General features: G+C 41.7%; 1 protein-coding gene across 3 annotated transcripts in view; it reads right to left on the bottom strand.

Annotated features, from left to right (window-relative positions):
• SLC12A2 (solute carrier family 12 member 2) overlaps positions 1–1,096 on the bottom strand; it is a 63,664-nt gene extending 62,568 nt beyond the window's left edge. For 2 of the 3 annotated variants that reach the window (XM_040540993.1, XM_040540994.1), the window contains exon 1: positions 323–1,082. In XM_040540993.1, the coding sequence (XP_040396927.1) occupies positions 323–901 (579 nt within the window). In that variant the 5' untranslated portion in view covers positions 902–1,082. Of the gene's footprint in view, positions 1–322 lie in introns of all 3 variants that reach the window. The other variant, XM_040540992.1, reaches the window with a different exon arrangement.
• Positions 1,097–21,014: the final 19,918 nt, after the last annotated feature.

The raw sequence follows: 21,014 nt of genomic DNA on the forward strand, positions 1-21,014 counted from the left end.
AAATCAGGGTGATGTGCGCGTTGCCGCCTCCTCCTTCTCCTATTTTAGCACCGCTTCCATCGCTCGCAGCTCCCTCCCCATCCTGGCGCCCGCTGGGGGGAATACCCACTGCGGCATGGAGGGGGAGGGAAAAAAAAATAAAATAAAAGGAGGGGGAGCTGGAGGAAGGGATCCCTTTAGCTGGCACCCGCAGCCGGCTGCCCTCCGGCTCCTCGGAGCAGCGCCGCCAGGAGGCCGAGGGGTGGCCGTGGAGGGTCGGCGGTGCGGTGTGAGGTGTGGGGTGTGAGGTGTAGGGTATTGGGGGCAAAGCCCCCTTTCTCACCTTGTCCAGCTCGTCGTGCAGCTCGGCCAGGCTGGGCCGGATGAGCTTCTCGCCCAGGTCGGCGGCCGTGTGCCGGTAGTGGTCGATGCGGGGCACGGCGTCCATGGTGTTGTGGCCGAAGGTGCGCAGGTAGTAGGTGTTGGTGTGGGTGTCGTAGTAGTAGTGGTGGTGGCCGCCTGAGTGCAGGCTGCCCTCACTCAGCACCGTGTCGCCGCCGTTCTGGAAGCTGACGTTGGCGCCCTCCGAGCTGCCGCCGCCGGGCTCGCCGGGGCTCTCGTCGCCGGCCGACGGGTCCACGAAGTTCACCCGAAAGCGGCCCTTGGCTTCCTCGCCGCCCTTCCCCGCCGCGCCGCCTTCCCCGCTCGCCTTGCGGGGCGCCTCGGCCGGGCGCCCGGCGGCCTCGGCCACCAGGTCCACCTGGAAGCGGCTCTGGCTCGGCGTGGGTCCCAGCGGTCTGCCCAGCGCATCGCCGCCGGCCGTGCCCGCATCCTTCCCCTCTTCGCAGCGCGGATCCTCACCCACTGCCCCCGGCACCTTCAGCTCGGCGAGGCCGGGCTGCTGCTGCTGCTTCCCCTCCATGGCTGCCCACGGGCGAGCTCTATACTCGGCGGCGGCCCCGTCTGTTCTGACCGCCCCTCACGGCGGCGGCTCCGCTGCTTTAAGCCGCCAACCAGCGCCCGCGGCTGCAGCGCGCCGCAGACAACGGCAGGCGCCGCCCCGCCGCAGCGCCAGGTGATGATGCCGCCGGGCCGGCCGCCGCCCCCCGCCCGACCCCCGCTGCCGCCACCGCCCCTTTCCTCTCCCTCTCCCTCCCTCCCTCCCTCCCTGCCCGCCGCTCCCCGCCTTTCTGCCGCCGCTCGCCTCCCTCCTCCTCCTCCTCCTCCCTCCTCTCCTCGCCCTGATAGCGCCCGTTACGCGGCGGCGCCTCCCCGCCGCCCCGACAGCGCCGCGCGGGCCCCGCGGGGGCGCCGGGAAGGAAGCGGCGCCCGGAGACCCCGGCCGGGGAGGAGGGGCGGGCGGTGGCGGTGTTTGTGGTGGCGGTTAGGAACTGTGGGGCGAAGCGGCCCGGCCGCGCCCGCTCGCTTCCCGGCTCGGCGGGGAGGCCGCCGGCAGCGCCAGGCTCCGCCCGCCCTCGGTAGGCGCGGCCCCGCGGAGCGCCGGCGGGTAGGGCGGCGGCTGCCGGCTCCTCCCGGCCGTCAGCGGTGGCGGAGGGCGCCGCATCCGCCCCCACCGGCACCGGGGCGCGGGGCGGTGTCCCCCCGGCCCGAGGCCGCCGCACTGAGCCCGCCCGGCCAGGGCCGCGTCTCGCGAGAGGAGCCCGGCGGCCCGAAGCCGCCTCAGGAGCCGCCCGCCACAGGTGGCGGGTGTCCAACGCCCCGGCCGTGCTGCTGCCTCCAGCGCCGCTTTTTCGCTTTTTTTCCCGCTTTTTTTTCGCTCCTCTCGGTCTCCGGCGGCTCGCTGAAGGCGGGAGGGTGTGGGAGGGTGTGTGGTTCGGACGGGCGAGCGCGGAGATGGGAGATGAGCGCTGAAGTGCACCTTTCGCCGCCCAGCCTCCGAGGGCACTATGAAATTGTTCACCTAACGCGCTTCTCCCTGCGTAGTTTGGTGTCGGTAATGTCGTCTCCTGTGTCCTGTCCTGCGAGCCTTTCCCCCTACTCTCTTCAAAGGTATTCTTTCCCTAAAAGCGTACTCGTTCTTTAATTTTTTAAAAATGCAACGTTTCTGACCTTTTCTCCTGTGTCAGTCGAGTGTAGGTGTCTGGATAATCCATTAAGTTACTTCTGAGACTGAAAGATGAACGAACCTCAGTTACACAAAATCCTCCTGCTTCCACAGTAAGAAATTAACAGACCAGCCAACTCATCATTTATTTTTATTTTCCTTATTCTTGAAGGTAATAGCTTACAGAATAGTGGGAGAGGTAGGCAACAGTGTCATCATTGTCCATCATCCACCCCCCCACACACACCGAAAAGCACCTTCTTTAGTAATTAAAAATCATTCAGCTAACATTCACAACATTTACTTAAGTTAGTCCTGTCAAGCAGTGGCATCAGTTTACTTCAAAAACATTTTGGTTTGTATTTCTTGGTTCCAGTCAATTTTTTTTTCTTGTTTTTTTTTTTTGTTTGTTTGTTTTGTTTTTATGCTTTTTTTTAATGTTTTTCCTTTCTGCCTAGCAAAGTCTGATGGCCAACATTTGTTTTCTAGCTCACCACATCTCTAATGTCTTACTTGAATTCACAACAAATTTGGTGACATAATCCAACAAAAAAGGACTGGAGTTTTAAAACAAAGCTTGCTTTTCTTTCTTAACAATTACTTAGAGGAAGAAGTTTTTCAATTTTATAGATGAGTGCCTAAAAGAGTTGAGGACACTTCAGTAGGTTGAAAAGAGGGGGACACTGATCGTTTTGTGAGTGTTTCCTATTCAAACACTGTTCTACAAAAGAACAGAAATCATACACCTCATTTTTTTTTGAGATGTTTCTTAATAGACTCCAAAGCTCTAGAGACTAACATTACAAGAAACAGTTTGGGAAATTTTCAGAGTGTAAAGCACAAACATGAAAATCAGAGAACTGGAAAGTAAAAGGTTAAACCATGGGGCAATTTTGGCTTTTGCCAATAGGCAAGAACTTCAAAAACAGTGGGTGATAAAAAGTCAGAATAAAGGACATCAGAATGGAGAGCAAACAGCAATTGAATAGTTGAAAAGAAAATCCTCCAGCATATGTTTTGTATAAGCAGACATAAACACTGAGTGATCCACACCTGCAGAAAATTTGTCCTCTGGTAAGGGGCTTGGAAGCAATATAGATTTGGAAATGGTCATTAGTGGTTTCCATCAATTCTCTGTATTAATAACAAAAAAGGAGTGAAGCAGCTTCTACTAGCTCCCATACTCATAGGTACAATGGGGTTATATTATGACACTTAACTATTTTAAATCAGTTTTCTGTGGGTATGTTTAGATATGTACTGGCTACACTTGCAAGGCCTACAGCCTGCTAAATGCCAGTTCCTCTTCTGTCTTGTAAAGGATTGCTTGAACATTTAGCTAGTCCTGCAATTCTTCATTCCCAGAATTGAGGGATGGTAGGTCTCAGTCACATTGAGGGCAGCCAAACCACTGGTCTGAGTTGAACAGGTGGCAGATGGAGCCCCTGCCTTTCAAGCTTCAAGAAGGGGCTCCTTCTGAGAAGCAGAAAGAGGGAATTGGGTGGAAAGTGAGAAGAAAATGGGGCATAGAAAAGCCCTAGGAGAGAAGAGTACATCATCCTAATGAGAAAGGAGTAGGGGCACATGAATCCGCATGAGGGAGACCCTTATGGGAATTAGAGGAAATGACAGGCTACAGTGTTCATAGCAAATGAAGCTGGTTGTGTGCACCTATCACATGTGACGTGAGATGATGATGAATACTGGCTGTGAAGGAAGCAAAGACTTGGGGATACCACCACAGTCCCAACAAAAGAGAAGGAAACAGAGGACCCAAGAATAGAAAGAAGATCAATAAGGAAAATACAGACCACTCAGAACTGAAAGCATGGAAGAGATTAAATACCACTATACAGGAAACACACCAGTAAGTGGACCAAGTCTTCATAAAGGTCCTGGGACTTCACATCACCTGTGAGAAAGGTGAGGGAATCTGTAACAGTAAGTGGGAATACAAGGCATGCACTCCCTGATCAGACTGCTAAGTCAAGTGTCATTGATTCCAAAAAATACACTTTGAAGAAAAAAATCGTGAAGGATATTCACATTAAGCTCTCAAGTAAACATTTCATGGCATAGCACTATTTGAAGCACTAACATAGTAGAGTCTGGGTGTCATTGGTGAACAAAACAAAACCAACACATTAAATAAAAGCAAGGAATAAATTACTGTAATACTAGGTAAGATTATTTACCACCAAATATTATTACTATTTACAAAGTGTGGAGGGAGGAACTGTGGAGGGTTTCAGTGTCCTGTCAAAGATGCAAAAGCACTAGTGAAAGTTCCAAATTAGGTTTTGGTAGTTTATAAACTAAAGAACATTAGATTATTATTTATGCAGACATATATAATACACATACACACACACACACACAGAAGGAATACCAGATGGAATTGGCTTACTATTGTCAGAGATGCAACTTGTCACCAGATAAACCCTTCTGACTGGAGGGCTGGAGGACTGAATGGCCTGCTGGCATGGCTGTCAGCATTACTAAGGAGTCTAACATCCTATGAACCTAAAACATAAGAACACCAAAACAGAAGAGCTGTAGTGGGTCAGATGAAGAGTTCATTTAGTCCAGTCACCAGCCTGAAGCAGTGGCCACCAAGGAAAGACTAAGAGCAGTGGAAGCATTGGTCTTGCGGGTACCTTCCCAGCCTCCAAGACATTGTGACTAAGGGATTAGGCAAGGCAGAAGTGCTTTCTCTTCCAATGAACTTGTCTGTTTTTCCTCCTGATGTTAAAATGTTAAGTTTCTGCAACGTCCTTTGGCAGGGATTTCCACATCTAAGCATCCCTTTTTGCTTGCAATCTGCCATTTGCCATCTTCAGTGGATACTCCATAGCGTTCACTTGATACCCAGTATCAAATACAGGAAAACACAAACTCTTTATGACATTATGACTGTTGTGGTTGGTATCTAGACTCTCACTAGATCTCTTGCCTCTTTCCCAGGCAGAAGAATTGTAGTGAACTCCTTTCACCTATGGATGCTGTTCCACACACCCTTGTGCTGCTGTGGTTCTACGGGATCCCTTTTGAGATGCACAAACAGTGGTCCAACTTGAGAGTCCACTGAGGATCTCTTTTCATTGTGCAAACAGACCACTTAGTTCTATTCTCTTTCCTACCTTGAAACCAGCTATTTATCAAAACACAGACCATCCATCTTACTTCAAGGCTCCTTAGTTTCCGTAAGAGTCTTTGACAAGATACCTTATTGACTGTGTTTCAGAAAAACATGTAAATGCTTTCAACAAATCTTTACCCACAGGCTTGTGAATGCTACCAATTTTGACAAATTCATTAGGAGACTCCAAAACTCCCAGGAGTAACATTAAAAATGAGAAGATTCAGGACACCCCAAAAGTGATATTTACCAATATGGTCACTGATTCTGTGCTTTATTACAGTTTCTCAGATTGTCTGATAACAACCTCTAAGTCTGATACAGACTTACAAGCCTGTAGATCCACAGATCTCCGCTCAAATTATTAAAAATAGGTATCTTATTTCCGAAGTTCATGTCCTCAGGCCCAAAGTTAGTTTTAAGAGAGTTAATAATTCAGCACTTTCATCCCTGAGTTCCTCTAGAGCTTAGGGTTGAGTGCCATTTGGACCTGGTGCTTTTTTTCTGTTCATGCAGAACCCGCCTATTCACCCTTGCAAAGAATTCCAGCAGAGGAACCTCTCATGCCTCTTCCACAGTGCAGGGAGATGACAACTCATTTTGGCTGCCTGATACAGCTTTATCTTCTTGCAGTGCTCTTTTTATCATCAAGATTTAGACTCTTGACAGGCTTGCTGTTCCCGGTAAGTGTGAGAGATAGTATCCTACTATTTTATTTTCCTGCAGATTCTGTTTGGGTAGGCTTGTTATGCTTATGATTTTTTGTTGGTGGTGGTTTTGCTTTTGTTTTATATATTTGGACACAACTTCAGCTTTTCAGAGGATGACTTCTAGTAGCTTGCCTTATTCCTACTGTCTAGCTGTGCCAGCTTCAGTTCTGCTTTTCTTAGGTCATTCTTGATTGGTGGTATAAATTTCCTTGCTTTCTTTAACATGGAATTTTTCAGCAATTACCAGCTGCAAGAACCTAGCTATTTTAGGTCTCCTATCCATCTTGGTCTTTGATAGGCTTCCTTGTTATGTGTTTTATTGTGTTAACACAGATCTGGTGAATTTGGGGCCTTTGTGCATTTTATTTTTTCTTGGCAAGGATATAATTTCAGGGCAAGTTACAGTCACTGTTGCAATGCAGTTCTTTAGCACTAGAATTCTGAAACAGGACCCGTGTGCTGCTTGAACCACAATGAAGATTGTTTGCCCTCTTCTATACTACCTACCTAGTTGCTCCTTGATACAGTCATTGTTAGCATATAAAAATTTTGTTTCTGCACCATGATTCCATGTTATATTTTCTCAGTCAACACATGGCCTAATCTGTCCTTTTTCTTCCTCTGTTTCTTGTGTCTTCTTTCCCTCCTTCTTTTTTGCTTCCTGTTCCATAACAAGTAGAGGTACACTTTATAATGGTGTTCTGCTACCATGCTGTTTACTGTGTCCTTTGTAATTATTGCAGGTGTTCATCCAAGTGTGTGTTTTTTTTTAAGTAATATTGCCTTTCTCAGAAATCTGGATGAAATCCTGACAAATACTGTATCGTCATGTGGCAATTTACCTGTATTTGTATTATACTAATCGTAGCTTACAAGAAAAAAAGGTAATTGCAGCAACACTTCTGAAAGGCTGCCAGACAAATCCTATGATTAAGATGCTAAGAAATGAAGCCCTTTTACTGCCAGCCATATGTGTCGGAGGAACAATCTGTTTCAGGGGCCTTTCTTGTTCTGTCTGTGTTTTTGATGTGTCCCTGTGTGTCTTCACTGTTCCACTGCCCTAACACACACTTCATTGCACTGCCGTGTTTTGACTAACCAAGTGTTAACAAGAATACCTCCAAAAGGATTCTAGATATTTCTAATATATTTGAAGACTGACATTCCAGAGATTTTGGATGGCTCCTTCAGCAGACTTCAATATTTAATACTATATTAACAGTGCATTTACTTAGGAGCAAGGTGGTGGTCATACCTCATATCCATACAGAAATGGAAATTTTTGCAAGATGCCATGCTTTTTTGGTAACTGGAAGAAGGAGATTCAGCACTTGCTCCCTGCCTGAATTTGTGAGCTTTCATGTCTAGTTTTAGGGTGCACTTTTATCTTTAAAGTTCTAGTTGTCTTTGTATCTAAGGGAATGAATTTCTTCTCATGGCCATATCAGTTCAGTCAAGCCCAGCAAACCCCCACAGCCTCTAGAAACCATTGCCAAGGTCTCCATGTGACAGAATGAGATTAAATGTCAAATTCTTATAATTATGGTGTTTAATTATCATATATCACCCAGAGTATTAAATGCCTGACTCATTCCTGTTTTTGACTGACATTTGAAAACTGTAGTTTGTATATGTGTATATGTGTGTATACGCATTAGGAAGAAGAAATTACTCAGGCTGGGGACAGCATTTGCTATATTAATCTGCTGTGGTTATAGGAAGTTCCATCAAGATCCACAGAGAACACAGGTGAGCATATTGCAACAATTCTGGAAATGTAAATATAAATACAAACAAACAGACTGTTTTGTCCAGCCTGATTTATCTTCAAAGTGATGTTCTTCATTAAACCTTTTTCATGTTGTTTCTAGTTTTAGTCATTTCTGTGTCTGAGTCTCTAAGCAAGTTTATAGTAGGCAAAGCTGCAGGGAACTGTTGAGTCTCTGCTGAAATGTAAAGTGGACAGCCTGAATGCTCAATAACTGTTCAGTCCAGACCAGAGTACTAATTTTGATTCTAAAGCTTACATGCAGATTACAGCCAGGTAGCTCAGGATGGACATCACACACTCTCTCACCAGAGATCCTTCAATTTCATTTCTTCCTGAGCTATGAACCTACTTAGATGTTTCCTTCCTGACACTTCTGCATGAACGAAGTCCATTTTACATGACCCAGTTCCTTCTTTAGTTCATCTCTATGCTCTCTAGAATAAAGTGCAAGAAGTTATCTCAAATGTTCAACTGGAGATGGTTCTCAATATATACAGGAAATAGCCAGAATGCAGGGATGAGGAACTGTTTTACCCTTCAGGAGTGTACCTAAGTGATTTCTGTTTCTTGTTTTCCATTTTCAAAGTGGCATTTTTTGCTTGTTTATTTAATCATGTTTCTTGAAGATAAAAATAACTTTCCCATCTTTGAATCCCATTCATTAGCTTCTGAAATGGATGTCCTTTGCAGTAGACATCCACTTTATAAGGAAGCCTAGGGGAGTGGGTTGGCCAGCTGCCCACCAGGCAAGACATCTGTATTTCCAGAAACTCAAGCCAGCTAACCACATTCTATTTTGCACAATTAATTTGCAGCCCTTTTCTTTTAACTCCTATTATCACGGTTAGTCCATTAACTTATTTTCTTTGATGTTCTATAAACCCTCAGTACAAATTGAGTGGAGGCTACCAACTACACAGGCTACCAGTGTTAGGGCCATCCTTTTTGTCTCTTTCATCTTGCCCACTTTGTTCAGTGTTTGGAAAACATAGCTTTTATCATGCCTTATTATAACACATTAGTTTAGAAGTTTCCTCAGTTAATCTCATGGAAAACCACTAAGCATTTCCAAGAAATACCATGACACCGTTTATTCATACTGTTGAGCAACCAGTTGGTAAAACCATAGAGGTAAAGAGCAAACAAAAAGAAAAGGTAAGAAATAAAGTGTGTGAAGAAGAATATGATGCCAGCTCAGAGTGAGCAGGCCACTGGCACCTCTCCTTATCACCAGGCCCAACTGATGGCCAGGCCACAGCCGCAGGACACGGGGCTGAGGCTCCCTGGGGTAGCCGTGGGAGGGCCTGGGCATGCCACTCACCCCTTGGAGCCCCACACTCGGGCTGCCACCGGCCACCGTGCCCTCTGCTCCTCCTTGGGCAGGCCTCGGGGAGGCCACTGGCCCCCAGTTCAGCCTGGAAGCAGCTGGGGCAGGGCACAGGGTGGGCTCCCCTCTGGCCACAGGCTCTGCGAGGTGCTCCGTGGCTCCACAGGCTGACATTGTCACATAGCTTAGCATAAAGGACTTCTCGTTTGGGTAGTACCCTTTGTTACTTTCAGATATTGTAAATTTTGTTTAAAAGGCCCACCATCTTTTGTCACTGCGACACACTTGAATTTGCTTTGCCATTTACGTATCTTTTTGCTTCTCTGACAAGTATTTTTATCATTTCCTTCATAAGTTTGTGCTAATGCTGTTTCCTGCACCAAGAAGTAGATAAGTGATCTATCCATGTCACATTTTCCTACTAATTTCTGTTACCTTTATTAAGAAAATTGTCAGACGAATAATGAGGCAAATAAATGATTTAAATACTGATCAACTGTTTAGATGAAAAACATCTAGATGATTATAAAACTGTTTTCTCAAAAACAGGAAAACAAGAAAATCTTAAACAATCCACAACTAATAGAAGGTATAGAAATTAATAGGATGTCATTTTGCATTCACAACCTTTCTAGTCCAAGTGAGGCTGACAGTTTTGTGTAGACTTACTTTACCATTTTTTGACCATGGCTCTTCAAACAATTTTACCACCTCTCATAACAGTTCCAAACTGTCATGACTTGACTGTAGAATGTAACTACTAGTATGAGTCTTAACATTTTTGTTGTTGTTGCCTTCTGTTACTTGATTCCAGTCATATCTCAATTATAATTTTTTTGCATTATATTTTTGTGGAATCAGTGGACTCCTTCTATATAGCACTCCAACAGCTTAAACTTGCCAAGTCTTGTATGTCAACCTTATAAAAGTTAAGTCACATTCAGTGAGATTTGTGATTTACTGCTCTCCAGCAGAAGTCCAAACATGCATTTTAATAAGAGTGGCAAGCTGACTAGGCGTTGCCAGAGAGATTCACGTCCTATATATTCCTGCTCTACAAGAATTTTTCATTCCTGTCTTATGCCAAATTTATGCCAAGGAGATGGATACTTATTAATTCTACGATGCTGTTGAAGATGGTTAGAAAAGCAGAATTGTGCTCCAGGTTCTCACTCGTAGATGCCATAAACATATTTCACAAAGTACAGCACGATAACCTCTGCCACTTAAAACTAAGTAGTACAGTCTGGAGTAAGAAGTGTCATTGTTTGAATGGAAATCTTTATACCTTCCTCTAAAAGGACAAATTAAAAGTCTCCCATATACCACCAGCATAAAATATTATATATTTACTCATTATACATTTTTTCATGTTGGTTCATGAGTTATGGTTTAAAGAGTTTAAAATTTAACCTTCAGGAAGTTAAGAATATGAGAAAGGTAGATTACTTCTATCGTACCTCATCAATAACCTTTCAATATTAATTAATATTCAAATACATCAGGAGGTATGGCATGTAGTTGTCTTGGTTATGAAGTTTGTTAGACATCAAGAGATGAGATTCTAGGTGACTGGTCAAGGAAGACAGACCTTCACTGCATCACTGAGGATGGGTGCATATGGGACTTGTGTCCAAGCATGTGTATGGTCTTTGGAGTGATGGCACTTAGAAGTATAACCAGTGGTACAGATCCAAGTATATTTCCTAGTAACCAGTTTTAATAATGATTTCTCCCTCTTCATCTTCAGAAAAGGATATGAATGTAGGAAGACGAGGGAACTAAGAAGTAGGAGAAGTTCAAAGAAGAAGTAAGAAAGAAGTTGAAGAGAAGTGAAAGAGCATAGTCTTCTGACCTGTTTCACAAAGGAGAAAACTGAGGCACGGAAAGATGACAGCTTGAATCAAATTTATTGTGTGTAAGTGGAGTTGGATATTTTAAACATACAATGCCCTTTCAGTTTTCATTTCTATATTTTTGTTCCACCCACAGATTCATCTGGGAAATTACTAATACCAATGGCAGTCAAATCCATTATAATCTTATAAGCAGTGGGAGCTGAAAAAAGGTTTGTCGTAATGTACTTGTTTTTCCCTTGCTTTCAGTCTTTATCTTAGAACTTCAGATTGCATTACAGATATTAGTTGTGGGTCCTTTGTGTAGCTTTTTAAGATATGTTGGCAGGACAAGTTGCTGTATAATTTATTGTATTCCTGAACAATGCCTAAATACTGTGGTCTGGTGTTCTTTTTTTTCTTGGGGTGTTTTCGTATGTGCTCTTAAAGACTTCAAATGCTTAGATAGTGACTCTCCTGAAACCATTCAAAGAGTTTATCACTGGGCTATGAAGACTATCACACCAAAGTATTACAATAAATACATATATATAGCCCTGTATCTTTATATAGGTTAGAATCACTTGTTAGAAACATTTTTCTTCCTAAAAATATTTTTGAACTATTTTTTTTCCTATGATAATTTTAGGGTGACCGGAATGGATGGTTCCTGGGAAACCTAAGAAAATTTAATGTTTATGAAGATTCAAGCAGTCACCCACCTACGTTTTAAATAGCATAGACACAGTTCTGATTAGTCTGTTTAAGAAAAAAAAAACAGTGGTAGACAGAGGTTTCCATTTTTAGGGGAATAAAAGTACTTAGAGGTAGGGAAATAAGAGACTGAAAAGCCTGTGGTTCTTTAGAGAGGTCAGATAGAAAGGGACTTGGTAGATGTGTGCAAAATGCTAAAAGGCCATGGAAGAGAGAAAACAGAGAGGTACTGTCTACTTTTCTAATAGAATAGGATAATCAATGAAATTAAAAAGTAATGACACAGCATAATTAACTTATTGATGCAGATGTGATATGCTTAGGTAGGTGGGAAGAAACGATTAGCCATTTTAATGTCCAGTAAAAACATCAGCAGTTTTCAGGTAAAATAAAATTTTAAAGATCTAAATATGTTTCTGTCAGAATATAAGCAATTAGAAAAAAATTCTTCCCAGGTCAGTTTATTAATTGCTACTCTAAACCTCCCCATGCTCAATCCTGACACTGGCCACTCTTAGAGGCTACGTTTTCAGGCAGTGTTTCCATTTTCTTACTTCATATAATGCTTTTGGTTCTAGGAAAATATCTCTGTTCAGAGGCAGGTGGTGGCTGCTTGGTTAAGAAAAGAAGGGAATTAGCAAAGGAAGCATGACCTCTGATGATCTTGCTCAGATGGCCACTGGGACCATAAGCCAGTCATTTTATAATGAAACAGTTCAGAGATCTTTTATCTTGACTGCATTGGCACAACACCATTGGCAATGCAAAAGTGCCCATCAGGTATCTTTATAAATTCTGGAAAACTAAATTGGCAGCTCAAAATCTGACTCAAATGATGGTAGGCATGTTCAAAAGAGAACCTGTACTTTTGATTTTATTCTCCCTTGATAAAAGTTGCATAAAACTTGAGCTGTACAGATACCAACATGCTCCTGTTTTGATCATTTAACCAGTTCATATCTTGAAGACATCCTGTAAACAGTTCATCTAGACCAAGAGGGAGAACTACTGCTGTAACTAGAGTCATTTCTATCCCATGTGTCACATTGTAAAACTCCTGTTTTATCCAGTTTCAAAAATAGCTACTTCAATTGTGTCAAAAAACATATGGCAAGCATCACCCCCACACATTGCAGCCTATTGTCATCGCCCATTTATGTCAAAGGGAATTAATATCATAGACACTCCTTAATCTTTCAGAATGGGCTGGAAGGAAATGCAGTAGAAATACTTCCCTGCAGCTGTCTCTGCATATCCTCTAATTGTGAGATCTGGTTATCTTTCTCAACTAGAACATCAATATGCAAAAATCTCTAGATTTGTTTTTTTGCATTGCTGAATGTTTCCTGTTATCGCTTTATTCTGATAGCACACAATAGTTTTGCCGTGTATGGTATGATCTTTTAAAATAATTTTTAGTGTTTTTGTTTGTTTGTTGTTTGTTTTTGTTTTAAGTAGGAGTGATAACTGATTCTTCATTGCTTTTGTCCTCCTGGTCGACCCCATAATTACAAATGTCACAACATCATTCTTTGTATGACAAGCTACCTCATGTAACAAAGACACATCTTGGAACAGAACATACTTAACATTCTATCATTGTCTTGATTGATTTACAAGTGAAATTTCATATTCCTATCTAATAACTTCTCCTAAAGCTATTGATAGTATATTGTTTTATATTCTTTATCTTCTTTTGCTTCTGTCTTTCATTTTGGCCTTCGTCCAGTAATATAGTTTGTGTTTTAGCAGGTTGAAAGGTATCAGATTCCAGATGATAATATTCAGTAGTGCTCTAGGCCACTGCATTTTAAAAATTTATTTAATGACTTGTAGTGTATTGAAATAAGCATGTATAATATATATATTTAATTTACATAGCTAGATCACCAACTTAGCAAATTACGTAAGTATGTATTTATCTCATTTGCTGTTCCATGAAGCACTGAAAAGAGTACTCAGCATTAAAGTTGTCCAGATCCACTATGGTCAAGCAGCTTGTTTAATCACTATATGAAAGAGAGGTAGATTGCTACAAGAGATCCCTGTTGAAAAATTATTTTGCAGTTTGGCACATGGAAAAATAAGGTAAAAGAATGGTAGCTAAAGAGGAGTTTCAGAGTTCTGGATTGAAATATTTCATGTTTCACCAGGCATGTTTAAATGTTTTTACTGGAGTTGTTTATTTAGATGTTCTTTTTTGTAAGAAAATGTATTTAATAGAAACTGAAAATAGAATTGACGAATGATGCCTACATTGAAATTCCCTGGATTTATTTTTTTAGTATTTGAGACTAATTGTGAGCCATAGTCAGTGGACTCCATATAAGATTCTTTTAAGATTCACACAGGGTTTTTGTATTTAATCCTACAGCTTCTGTTCTTCAGATAAACATATACTGGGACATGCAACAGAACTGTCTATCCATGGGCACTGTTGTTAGTTCATTATTTTGGGAGAACTCCTGGTACATTTTAAATTATAATTACAACTATTAAAGTAAATTGTAAAGTAAATTATACACAACATACTTTGTGTGAAGGGTAATATAAACTTCAGAAATATAATATACAAAACAAATTTTTTTTTCAAAAGTCCTATATATGTTAGAACATGGATTCAACCATTACTTTGCTAACTTGCAACTATTCGATTTAGGTAGGCTGTTAATGTACCAATTTTGCTGTTCCAGTAGGAGAGCAGGTGTTTTCTTGTTTTACCAAATCAAATAAGTAAATGCCAAATATGGCAGTCCTTGTCACTCTGCTCATTCCTTGGCTCACTGTCAAGAGGTTGATGAAGTGTAGACATCTCTGGCATTTGGCAACTATACACAAATAAATGGTCTTGTCAATTTATGAAAGATTACTGTGGTGTCTTAGTACTAAAGTGTAGGCATTTTAAAATATATAGAAGACCTTATAAAGGTGTTTGATTATTGATATGATTACCTGAAAACTTAGCAGCACTGTGTAAAAACTATGACTTTCATGTCATAATCTGAACATTTTGCATACATTCACATATTGTGTTTAACCCAGCTGTTGCATTACTCAGATTTCTGATATTTTTTTTTTTTCCCCCAATGGAAAAATAAAATGTATCCATTTGTTCCCAAAGAAAAGGAATGACATTTAGCAAATACACTAGTTTGACGTTAAAATATTATATACCATAATGATTTTCCCACTAAGGATAATGAAATTAGAAAATAACTTCATATTAAAACTGTTCTGTAAACTATGAATACTGTGCATAACTTTGCATTTCTGGATAAAATTACTCTTTCTGTAAATAATGTTCTTTTTGTGGATTAATGAAGATTCATTTAAGATAACTGATTAACAAATATGATTCACTGAGAATTCTACAGTACAAAATTTGTTTTTTGTTTATTCACTATTCACAGGAAGGAAAGGTCAGGGCCAAAGGCAGAAAGTTTAGAAATCCAGGACAAAAAGTTATGGTTCATAATACATTTTAAATTTTTGCAGCTGTTGCTGTACCTCTTTCTGTACTATCCAGATGTACCAAAACCCACGTTTTTAATCTGGCAAACATCACAGTGAACATTAAACACAATTGAAGACACTCTTGATTTCTTCACCTGCATTTTGACTTGGATGCAGGTCAAATTTCAGAACTATTTTTTACCAGTGGAGTTATACTGCAGATATTAGGAAGAACACAATACTGAGATAAAACAGATTCTGCTGGCTAATTTTTCCATTATTCTGTTGTGAGATTGTTTCAGTTCTAACTTGCATGTATGTTGTGCTGCTTTTTTAATCTGATTAATAAAAATGGACTACTACTGAGTTCCATAACATTTTTTTTTCCATAAAAAGAAAAAGGTCAAAACTTATTATCAGTATGTTTATGTTAATCATACCGTCTCTGTGATAATACAGTGACCTCTGTGCAAGTCCTTGTCAGGTTTGCACACTAGGTTTGTAGCAGATTCTTTTTTGCTTTGTTCTGAATCTGGTTCATGGGTTTGAAAATTGGTATCAACAGCTTTATTTTCCTAAGATTTATTTTCTGAATTTGAACTAGTTTTTCTTCTAAACAGTAACTTTGCAAAAATAACTGTAGAGTTTCATCACAATACACTAATCAAAACATACACTGGTAATTCATAGATACTACGGGTAAATAGAGAAAAGAAAATATCAGCCCTTTTGCATTAAAACTTTGCCTAGGAAATGGGATCTGAAAAAAATCTGTTTTGCATTTATTATTCAGGAAAGTGGGGGGTTATTTACTTATCACAGAATCACAGAATTGTAGGGGTTGGAAGGGACCTCAAGAGATCATCGGGTCCAACCCCCCTGCCAAAGCAGGTTGCCTGGAGCAGGTTGCCCAGGTAGGCGTTCAGACAGGCCTTGAATATCTCCAGAGATGGAGACTCCACAACCTCCCTGGGCAGCCTGTTCCAGTGCTCAGTCACCCTCACCATGAAGAAGTTCTTTCGCATATTGGTGCGGAACTTCCTGTGCTCCATTTTGTGGCCATTGCCCCTTGTCCTGTCCCCACAAACCACTGAAACTTATATCTGTTATATATCTGTCTTAATTATGACTGTTAGTCTGATTAAGGTAGTAGAAATTTATAATATTTTCTACTACTATAACAGTAGTAGAAAATTATAATAGAATCATAGAATGGCTCAGGTTGGAAAGGACCTTAAAGATCACCTAACTCCAACCCCCCTGCAATAGACAGGGATGCCACCCACCAGATCAGGTTGGCCAAGGCCCCATCCAGCCTGGCTTTGAACACTTCCAGGGATGGGGCATCCACAGCTTCTCTGGGGAACCTGTTCCAGTGCCTTGCTACCCTTACAGTGAAGAATATCCTCCTGTCTAGTCTAAATCTGTCCTCTTTTAGTTTAAGACCATTCCCCCTTGTCCTATCATTATCTACCCGAGTAGAGAGTCCTTCTCCATCATTTTATAAGACCCCTTTTAAGTATTGAAAGGCCGCAATGAGGTCTTCACGGAGCTTTCTCTTCTCCAGGCTGAACATCCCCGTCTCTTTCAGCCTTTCTTCACAGGAGAGGTGCTCCAGCCCTCTGATCATCTTTGTAGCAGTCTTCTGGACTAGCTCTAACAGGTCCACATCTTTCTTGTGCTGGGGGCCCCAAACCTGGATGCAGTACTCCAAGTGGGGCCTCACAAGGGCAGAGCAGAGGGGGACAATCACCACCCTCAACCTGCTGGTTACACCTCTTTTGATGCAGCCCAGGATGCAGTTGGCCTTCTGGGCTGCAAGCATGCACTGCTGGCTCATGTTGAGCCTTTCGTCTACCAGAACCCTCAAGTCCTTCTCCACAGGGTTGCTTACAGTGAGCAGCCTTCTCCCTGTCTGTACTCCTGTATGGGATTGCCCCAACCCAGGTGCAACACCTTGCACTTGGACTTGTTGAACCTCATGCAGTTCACATGGGCCCACTTCTCCAGCCTGTCCAGGTCCCTTTGGATGGCATCTCTTCCTTCTTTGGTATTGACTGCACCACTGAGCTCGGTGTCATCTGCAAACTTGCTGAGGGTGCACATATATATTTGGCAAAAATATTATAAGCAATGTAGGTAACTGGCTGTCAGTCATTTCTTATCTTCTTAATTTCACAAAAGAAATGCTGTACTTAGATTTTTCATGTCTGGTAAAGGTGGTGTCTGGTAAATTAACAAAGGCGTATTATCACATATGTCAAATTATTGTCAAAAGATTCCAGGGTCCAAATGATCTTCAGAGAACTAAATCAAACAGACACTTCCTCAGAGGTATTTTGGCTTGGGAAAAGAAGCAGAGGAAATTCTTTCCCAGTAGAATCATAGAATCATTAATGTTGGAAAAGACCTTCAAGATCATCTGGTCCAACCATCACTCTACTACCAATGTCACCCACTAAACCATGTCCCTAAGCACCACGTCCAACCTTTCCTTGAACACCCCCAGGGATGGTGACTCCACCACTTCCCTGGACAACCTGTTCCAATGCCTGACCACTCTTTCTGAGAAGAAATTTCTCCTAATTTCTAACCTAAACCTCCCCTGGTGCACTTTGAGGCCATTCCCTCTAGTCCTATCACTAGTTACCTGTGAGAAGAGGCCGACCCCCAGCTCCCCACACCTTCCTTTCAGGTAGTTGTAGAGAGCAGTAAGGTCTCCCCTGAGCTTCCTCTTCTCCAGCATAAACAACCCCAGTTCTCTCAGCCGCTCCTCACAGGACTTGTGTTCCAGGCCCTTCACCAGCTTTGTAGCCCTTCTCTGGACACACTCCAGGGCCTTGATGTCCTTCTTGTAGTGAGGGGCCCAAAACTGAACACAGTACTCGAGGTGCAGCCTCACCAGAGCAGAGTACAGAGGGACAATCACCTCCCTGGTCCTGCTGGCTACACTATTCCTGATACAAGCCAGGATGCCACCGGCCTTCTTGGACACCTGGGCACACTGCCGGTTCCTGTTCAGGCGAGTGTCGATCAACACCCCCAGATCCTTTTCCTCTGCACAGCTTTCGAGCCACTCTGCCCCAAGCCTGTAGCACTGCATGGGGTTGTTGTGACCAAAGTGCAGTCTCTCTTTCCTGCTCTTTCCCTGTCAGGGTTAAGTCTGTTTCATTTCTTCCTTCCCTCTCCAACTCGCTCAGTAAAGCCAGGTCTCTCTTTTGCTCCCCACCACCACGCATACAAACCCACCAGCATAAACATAACTTCTAACAAAGCCATTCTATGCCTATACATTTACTGCTTGTATTCCTCATTTCTCCTTATGGGTAGTCTGTTGTACACTGCTGACCTAGTCTGAGTGAATTATCCAAAGACAGCAACAAAACAGTCTCTCCCAGAACTTCCACTTGAACTTCCTCCAAGTGCCAACACCCTACATCTTAACTTTGGCAAAGTACCTTCTCCTTCTGTTCTTATTGAAACACTTGGAACTTCCCTATCCTAAGTATTCAAAACATTGGATTAACCACTCAAGTTAAAGGTTAACTCTGAGAGTCCTTTAGTTTTGCAATCCCATTCTCTGAGGAAATTCCTTTATTTTACTGAACAGAAGCCTCAGTTCAAATGAAGTGAATGAATCCATTCAGCTGAGGTGCCTTGGCTTCCCAGAACCAGCCTGAAATTGGTGGAGAGACCTAAGCACTTCTAGAAGGCAACTGGTCTGAATCATTCCATAGAGGGTCCTGCCTCCTTCTATTAGCTTTGAAGAGAAGATAGGCTAGCTAAATTCTTAATTTAGGCATCAGTAAAGTATGTAAAATTAGGTAGATGGTATTCAAACACAAGATGTATGAATGCTAAGAATGATACCTGCACGAAGACTCTGGATTTCAGAGACTATAAGGCAAAGATAGGAGAATACACCTTCCTGTTGCACAGGATATGGGAAGAGAGCTGTTTTAAACCTACTACTAGAGAATAAAACCTTTGCCTGTGTATTCAGTGTGTCTAGATTTCTTGACTCCTTTCCTCTCTTGAAAGGAAGCAGTAGATTTATAGAACTGACTTCCAATTGCTGAAGAAGACCTAGAGAAGTAAATATGACTAAAAAAAAATTCAGTGGACAAAGATAGTAGGAACATTAACTGGAGCAGGGAGGGGTGAGGAAGGAAAACAGATTTTGAGAAGGCATGTAATCGTTACCTTGGAGCAAGAGAAATTGACTGCACTAGTGACATTCATGACATATGTTTGTCTAATCTGGTAATAAAACCTGCAGCAGTAGACTTCTCACCAGTTCTTTCTTCAGGTGTTTAACTAGCTTTGACGCTGTGCGTTTGTAGAGAGCTCATCTGAGCAGATGTTTCTATCTGTCCTACGCTCACACCTCATAGTTCTCCTGTTCCTCCCATGAAAGCTTCATTGTTAGTGTTAGCTCTGCCTTTTCATATCTAGACAATCTTTCACCTAGCCAGGGCAGGTGTAATGTCGGGCTTATTCAGTGCCAAAGGTAGCAGATACATGTTCCTGGATCAGTCTTTACATTCTTATCCAACTTGTCAATATGTACGTAATATGTTTTTATGGAATTCTTTTTTTATCTGTACCACGAGTTGCAACATGTAAATGTTTGTGTCTGCCGTGCGTGTATGCTGTTCAAGGACATTTTTGAAAAACAGGATAAGACTTATTAACAGGCTATCCCCTAGTCACAACAGGAGATAGCAATGAATTTAATAATATAAATTGTAATGGTTTTGAGTAAGTAGTGTAATTTTTAAGATACGTAGTTTTATCATAGCAATGTTGCATTTTCTGAAGAGATCATTCTACAGCTTTTTCAGGATTAAATTATTGTCATTCTCACTTACGTCTTCTTAATTTTCAAAATGTATATTTTCTATTGATAACACCCATGGGAAAATAGGTACTTAATTGTTTGTCTTCCTCCCCTTGAGTGTAGAAGGAGATGGGGGCTTATGTTTGAGCTTCTGTAATATGGAATAGCTGTAATATTCTTAGTTGTCCTCGAACTGGGTAGAAAATTTACACACCCGTCTCCCTTTTTTTGCTTTAGCTAATTAAGTAAAGCTGAAGAGGTAAAACAAAAGCAGACCTCAACTTCTGTCAGAACTTTCCGAAATTCAATAGTTGTTATCAAAACATTGCGTAAACATTATTAAGTTCACAGTTACAGGTTTTGTTTCAGACCCTGATTACACTTGAATTGTTTCCAAATGATCAAAACACAAATTAATACATACCTAATAAGAAAGCTCACTTTACGTTATCTACACTCTAGTCTAATCTCAAGACATTTACAATAACTGTGATAAATATCCCTTTGAACTGAACCTAGCCTACTTCTGAAGGATTACAGAACACTGAAGTCAATGAAAGCACTAAATACAACTGCTCTCAAATTAATTAGTCTTCCATATTTCTTGAGCAATCACAAATGATTTCCCAAAACTTAGAGGACAACACCTTGTACATCCACATTGGCATTACTTTTCTGTTATGGGAGAGTAGCAGTTTGTGGTACTTTATTGAGAGTAGACAATCTAAAAAAAGGAGGACTTACTGTCTTAATGAGGCTGGATAGAACAGAGGGTTTTTCTTACACTGTCCAAAGCAGGCATCTATTAATAGAAATTAGAGCCTGGAATATATCCTCTAGTATAACCATAAGCAATTCAAAAACATAATTAACAAATAGCCAACGGATGTCATTTGCGTTTTAGGCTATTAAAACCAAAAGGCTATTGTTACGGCTACGAAGTACTTTGATAACTTGCACTTTGGGGAATACAAGATTTTCCTCAGAGTTTGAAATATGCTGGTTATTAAGTCTCAGTGGAAATTAGATTAAAACATCATCGTCTATATTGTCAACAGTTAGAAATCTGTATCAGACAAAACAGATTTTAGTGTACCTCTCAGCATGGACTGGACTGAAATATTATTTTTATTCTTTTTTAATTTTAAATCTAAATCCAATCTTTGTGAGTTGTTGATAGC

Source organism: Cygnus olor, chromosome Z (genome assembly GCF_009769625.2).
Source record: "Cygnus olor isolate bCygOlo1 chromosome Z, bCygOlo1.pri.v2, whole genome shotgun sequence".
In the NCBI taxonomy this organism is placed as follows: domain Eukaryota; kingdom Metazoa; phylum Chordata; class Aves; order Anseriformes; family Anatidae; genus Cygnus; species Cygnus olor.